The 6,804-nt window shown below is 37.3% G+C and overlaps 1 protein-coding gene across 1 annotated transcript; it reads left to right on the forward strand.

Moving 5' to 3' along the window:
* Positions 1 to 2,762: 2,762 nt before the first annotated feature.
* On the forward strand, positions 2,763 to 3,701 carry LOC142441183 (olfactory receptor 2M2-like). Its single transcript, XM_075543237.1, has one exon. The coding sequence runs from the start codon at positions 2,763 to 2,765 to the stop codon at positions 3,699 to 3,701; it is 939 nt and encodes a 312-aa protein (XP_075399352.1).
* Positions 3,702 to 6,804: the final 3,103 nt, after the last annotated feature.

Below are 6,804 nucleotides of genomic sequence, written 5' to 3' on the forward strand. Positions count from 1 at the left end.
CCATCTACCTGGATTGTTTCTTTAGTACCCCACTCCCAAGGTACCATATTGTGCTAGGCCTGGATCACTAGAGAGACAAACATAGTGACACTCACATGTATACAAGAAAGAGCATTATATCAAAAAGTTATTGTACATCAGGAGAGCATCTCAGCCCAGTCCAACTCAAGTCCATAATCTAATCCTAGTTCATAAATCGTCCTTCAGACTCACACAGCCAAATGCAATGATGCAGAGTGCAGGAAGATCACAGGCCAGTGGGCGCACAGTACTGTGGATCCCATGGTGGTGAACACATCCCAGCATATCTCACCAGCAGGAGGGGAGCTTCCCAGGACTCCCCTTATGAGTAGGTCATGGCCACAAGGAGGTACCATCAGGCTGGACTACACCCTCGACACATCGATATCTTCAAGTTGACAGAAAATTTTGTAGCTACACTTTCCGTCACTGGGGAAAATATACAGAACTTTCACTTTGTGTTAAGAACAGAAACTCTGCTGTCTTCCATGGGTATTGTCAGGATTTTCTGAAGAAGCAGTGCTTCTACCCTAAGAATAGAAAATCACCAGGTGGATCCAAAGAACGTGGCCACGTCGCTTGTTAGTTTGAAAAGTGAAATAACTTGTTCTGTAAAGTGAATATAATTTATTTGATTCTTTACATTAGATCAAATGCTGTCTACCATAAGCACAGTAACGTACGCCAACCATTAACATATTATTTAATGGCCCTGTTCTATTCCAAACGAAGCTCACTGTCATGCAGTAGATTCTGAGTGATAATAGCCCTACAGGCAGAGTAGATTTCCCCATGTATGTTTCTGAAACTATAAATTTTAACAAGAGTTGGCATTCTCAACTTTCCACCTAGAAATGGTTGGTGGTTTTGAACTACTGACCTTCTGGTTAGCAGTCCAATGCATAACCCCTCATGCCACGAGGACTTTCCTTGCGCTGTCCATTTACTACATCTTTTATTTAGGATTAAATACTAAAGTGAGAAAAAATGCTGTCATTTCATTCATGATCAATGAATATAATAACTGATAAAAATGACATTTTAAAAAAGACAATTTAATGGAGGACTGAAAAGGATTTAGAAAGTTTAGAACTTTAAAAAAGAACTCAGATAATGAAGGTCCTCCCCGAGGCTGAATATGTCATGCTGGAGTAGAAAGTTAGTGAATTTAAGGTTGTACTAATAACTGTTTATCATCAAAACTTACAGTGGTATTGTGTTATATGCTTCTCCATTTTTGGCATATGAAGCCCAGGATTGATGAACCTATAGAGACAGCAAGTAGAATAAGGGGTTCTGTTGGAGGGGCTCCAGTGGGTGGGGATGGATAAAGGCAGACGATGTCAAGAAGTCCATGGAGAAAAAAAAATGGTTGGAAACTGATTGTGGTAACAATTGTACAATTCTCCTTGATGTGATTGAAATATGGATTGATCTATGTATTAAATCTCAACTAATAAAAGAAAATCTCAGCTATAATTATGACATTTTGATGAAGAGGAAGACAGTGCTATTCTCAAAAGAACCAGTAAAATGAGCAGGTAATTATCTTTTATAAATTACTACTATGGTAGTCTAAACCGAGCCTGAGAAAATAAACTCAAAATAATTAAAGGCCAGGGATAGAACTCTCCAGGGATATTCCTCTGGGGTTATCCTGACCTTCAATTGCATGTGACCTGGGCTCTTCCCTCACTTCTATATAGCCAGATTCACTGCCATCTGGTAGCTCGCCATTTATAGAATTGAGTTTAATGCAGCAAGTCATGAGAGAAAGCTAAATACAGAATGACATCCCTGGACCGTGAAGCAGGATTCTTTTAGAGATACAAACCACAGGCATAGAAGATAATATTTTGAAGAATAATGATCAGAGTACAGAAAAGCATGTGAGTGATTTTCTTACTATTGAATCCATGAGGGTCTGTATGCATAATTACTATATTCAAGATTTGGGGAGGTTGAAATTAATTAAGAGCTGAAGAGGAAGGGCTGTATATGGGTGGTTTGACTGGCTTAATGAAATAAAATATATCATGATGTCTTTAGCTTAATCATTCAGCATGTTCACTGATTCCCATTGGTTCCATACATGTGTTAAATGTACTCCCTCAAAGAGATCTCTTTATGTCTTATGTAATCTGTTTGTGTGGCATGAGGAAGTGACATTTATGCAGGAAGTTCAGAAAACACAGAATTTAGTATTTATTTGGTGCCAGAGGGAAAAGTACAAATCCCGGAACTCAGGCCACACAGGTTGTTACCCCGAGGACAATTGCAGGTGGGGGTCTCAGGGTTAGTACACAATGAAGTCTTTTTGGTCAGTTTAAAATTTTCTAATGCAGGAGTGTGGGGAATGTGAGGGAATTTTAATCATGGGGTTCCATATGGAAAAAGCCAGCATAGTCAAGGAGGAACTATAGCTTCCAAGAGAACGCTAATGAATAGTAAGAGCTTTCACTTACAGGAAGGTATATGGATTAGGTTCTGAGTGGTAGTTAAGAACCAAGACTGTGGAGAGTGTGTGCGAAATATAGGAACATTCGTGTCAGAAATTGGGTAAAGGACAAATAAGAAGAATTAATGCATGCCGTGGTTGGAAAACAGTCAATGACATATTTGGAGCAGAATTATGAATATTGTTCGATCACAAAATAATTATATGAAATGTTTTATCCAATAATATCCCCCCAGAGTTCACTGATGTATTTATTCTTTGTTCCTCCAGTCGTATGCAAAACATGAGGAGTGATAACGAGACCTACTTGTCAGGTTTTACCCTTCTTGGACTTTTTCCAGGAACAAGACACGTTAGTGTTCTAATCTTCACCATACTCCTGGTCTATGTTGTTGCCATCACAGGAAACACAACCCTGGTCCTCCTCCTGGTTCTGGACCCCCAGCTCCATAGCCCCATGTACTTCTTGCTCAGTCAGCTCTCCCTCATGGATATCTCCCTCATTTCCACGACTGTCCCCAAGATGCTAACCAATTTTTTTTCAGGAACATCAGATATCTCATCTATTGCCTGTGGGACTCAGATTTATTTTCATTCTGCTCTTGGAGGCAGTGAATGCATTTTGCTCACTCTGATGGCCTATGACAGATATGTGGCTATTTGTAAACCCTTGAGGTATGGGGCCATTATGAATTCTGAGGTTTGTTTTCAGATGGCCATGGTGTCATGGGGAGGAGGAGCATTTAATGCCCTAATCCAAACCATATACACTTTGCATCTACCGAGGTGTGGCGCAAGAGAAGTTCACCATTTCTTCTGCGAACTACAGGCAGTGCTCAAGCTATCATGCGAGGACACCTCAATTTATGAAAAGGTAGTTTTTGTAATTGGAATTGTGTTCCTTCTCACACCCTTTGGCCTTATTTTGGCATCCTACATTTTTATTTTCCACAATGTTCTCCGCTTAAATTCTACCAAGGCAAGAAACAAAGCCCTCACCACCTGCTCTTCCCATCTGATGGTGGTATGTCTCTACTTTGGTCCAACCATGTTCATCTACATGATTCCCAGTGACTTGCACACCTCTGAGCAAGATGAGAGTCTCTCTGTATTCTATACCATCCTAACCCCTATGCTTAACCCCCTCATATACAGCCTAAGAAATAAGGAGGTGGGAAAAGCTCTCAAGAAAGTTCTGGGTAAAGTTTATAACATAAGATAGCAATATTCGGAGTTTCTGAATACCACATGATTCTGGTGACAATTTCTAGCCATTAATTTTATGTCTTCTTTATGGATACCAATAATGTTAACAATTCTCTACTGGATCTATGCTTACATTATGCAAATTATTAGAGCATTTTCGTTTATCTCAATGATTATTGTATGATGTGGCCTACAGTTCAAATATGTAGACACAATGTTGTTAATATTCACTATGCCAAGGAGGTATGAAATATTTTGAACTATAGTCATCTGATTTACTCTCATCAGGTAGTATAAATTCAGCCCAAGAGGACAAGTCAAAGATTTCCTTACGTCTTAATGATGATATTCCTAGTTACCTAATATCTGAATTCTGTAAAATTTGCTTCTATTACATTAAAAAATAGATCATTCACATGAAATTCACAGTACTGGGCTAACAATCTGGATGCTCTTTCATTAAACTTTTAAATTTTTATTTATTTATTTTATTAAACTTTATATGTTTAAAAATTCAATTCTCCAAATGCAACCTGTCATGCTTCTTTCAGGTTAATTGATACTTGAATCAGTAACTAATGAAATGTTATGTTCATTCTAATTTATGTGCTTTGTTTTCTATGAAAATATGCTTTTATTAAATAAGTCAGATTCCATGTCAAAGGTGGACAGGGTAATAATAGAAATAAGTAGAAAAAGCATGGCTTGAATTTAAACTTCCATATCTTTCATTACTTCATCACAGAAGATATTTCATTTAGAAATCAAGCTTGCCACCCAGTACAAATAGTTTATCCCAAATCCAATGTATCACATTAGATTATTTTTAAGGTCCCTTTTGCCAAATTTTCCCCTGATATTATTGTAGTAGCAATACTCATTACAAATGAAAACTGAATTTCAGTATAAAATACATTGCTTATCTTGATGGGAAGATTATGTGAACATGGTGTAATATTTAATTAATTAATATGGCCCATTTAACCATAGTCTTTCATTATATGATGTAAATGATATCCTCTGTATCTGTGATTATACTAAATATTAAACAAAATCTAACGTCCAACCTGAAGTTGTTCCTTAAGCAAACCACCAGCTACCTGCTTAATTGAGAAGAACAGAACGTTGGGAGTCACAGAACTTTCTGAGACTACACTTGGTCCCCATGGGATGCTTAGATGTGATATGATCACTGGGTCTTCTGGCAAAACCCAGATTTCCATCCAGGCTCTGCATGTGAACAAGACCCAAGTTTGTGATCCCCTCCCCTTCCCTAAAATAGTCCATACAGAAGATTAGTGGTCAGTCACCACTTCTGTGAAAGTTTGCAGCAAACTGTAGAATCATGGGAGTATGCTGAGGAGAAGTGGTGACTGAAATCAGGAACACAGAGTGCTGTAGCATTTTAGAAAAGTTGGACTTTTGGCACAACTTCAGCATCCACCTAATTGAGACCACTCTTGTATTCATCTTTCTAAAAAATTTATTTTTGCAGAAGACAATTGTTCATTTAAGCTATCATATATATGTATACATACATGCAGTATGAATCATTTTGAAGTCCTTACACAATTTCATTGATCTCTGAACATAAAGATATGGAATAATCAGCATGTCTTTTGCCAAAGTAGATTGGATACAATTGGAAAATCAAATCAGGAATCACTTGGAAATGTGCATGAGAATATTTGATCAAATGCTGGTTTTCAATTCAATGGCAAGATGACGTTTCATGACTTCATCCCCAAAGCAGAGCTTAGCTCCAGCATTAGAGTGTATGCAGCTTATTGAAAGAGTAATCCCAGGAATCATAACAAGTTATGATAATGTTGACATGAAGGGGAATTTCAGATTACTTCATCCTGAACAAGTGTTCAGCAGAACAAAGTGACACTGTGTGGTTTATAATCAGGCACCAAGTGTGAAGTTTTTCAGTGCAGAACTCCATCATAAGCCAAGGTGTCTAGGATGTGGAATGAGGAGCGTCTAGAATGTAGAAGGAGAACAGGATAGAATATTATTTCTGTACTGTTATATATAAGTTAATCCATTAACATGGACAGCATGATCAGATATAAGCAGATATAGTTTCATGTTTTCAGTCTGGCTTTATTAACAATATGGTGTCAGTTCATTTACCTTTATAATCTAACATGCACCCAGAGTTTTAGATGATCTTCAGAAACAACAGCTATTACCTCACTCAACAATCTCCACTGCACAACACCCTTGCTCCAATCATTCCGTGTGCAATGAGGTAAGGTATAAATTACCTAGCATGTCGTTCAGGGTACAGAGCCCCTTTCTAGTCACGGTTATAATTTATGTTATGTACCCTCTTATCTTTCAAACAGAATAGCAACCACCTGTGTTGGGAAATGCAATAATTTGAGGTTTCATCATCTATGACATTGAGTCAGGAAATATTAAAGCTCATTTTTTATTCCTTCTGGGTTATCCTTCTCTAACCTTCATCATTAGCACAATATGATGACTAATCTGTAAAAGATGAACAGAGATGGGTTAACTTTGTTATTTAGACATAACACCATTCACCTTTAAATTTTTAGGCAACATGATGTGTTGAAAAATACACTAGAGTTTTTAATTCTGGACAAAAAAAATCTCTTTAAAAGTTCAGAGTAAACCTATCAATTATCTCTCTAAAACAACTTTTGTAATGTAGAGCAAAAATACAAAGGAAGTATGATAAGAATGGGTGATCTGAGGCCCCAACCATGATTCCCCAATAAGTCTTGCAGGTCAAATGATCACCTCAAGCTGTCCCTTTGGTCAACACATAATACAAGGTCACAGTTTCTTTAAATAAAAGAGTGGAAGAATATCATTCATAATATTAGATTTCCCAATTATGACAAAAAAGAGAAATCCATAATCATTATCTTTTCTATATGCCCTTTTGCATAGTAGGGTTATGGCGAAAGAGCAACTATACTTTATACAGACAACCTCTGTGGTTTTAAAATATACTTTAACTGTGGAGGAATGTAAATGCTGACCAGATGTTTGTGAAGACATGCAATAGGGACAACTCTTAAAGGTCTAAAGGAATTAAGGTGACACAATTATGCCTCCGTTTTTTTCTAAGATGTATCATA

The sequence above is a fragment of the Tenrec ecaudatus genome, chromosome 2 (genome assembly GCF_050624435.1).
Source record: "Tenrec ecaudatus isolate mTenEca1 chromosome 2, mTenEca1.hap1, whole genome shotgun sequence".
Taxonomy (NCBI): domain Eukaryota; kingdom Metazoa; phylum Chordata; class Mammalia; order Afrosoricida; family Tenrecidae; genus Tenrec; species Tenrec ecaudatus.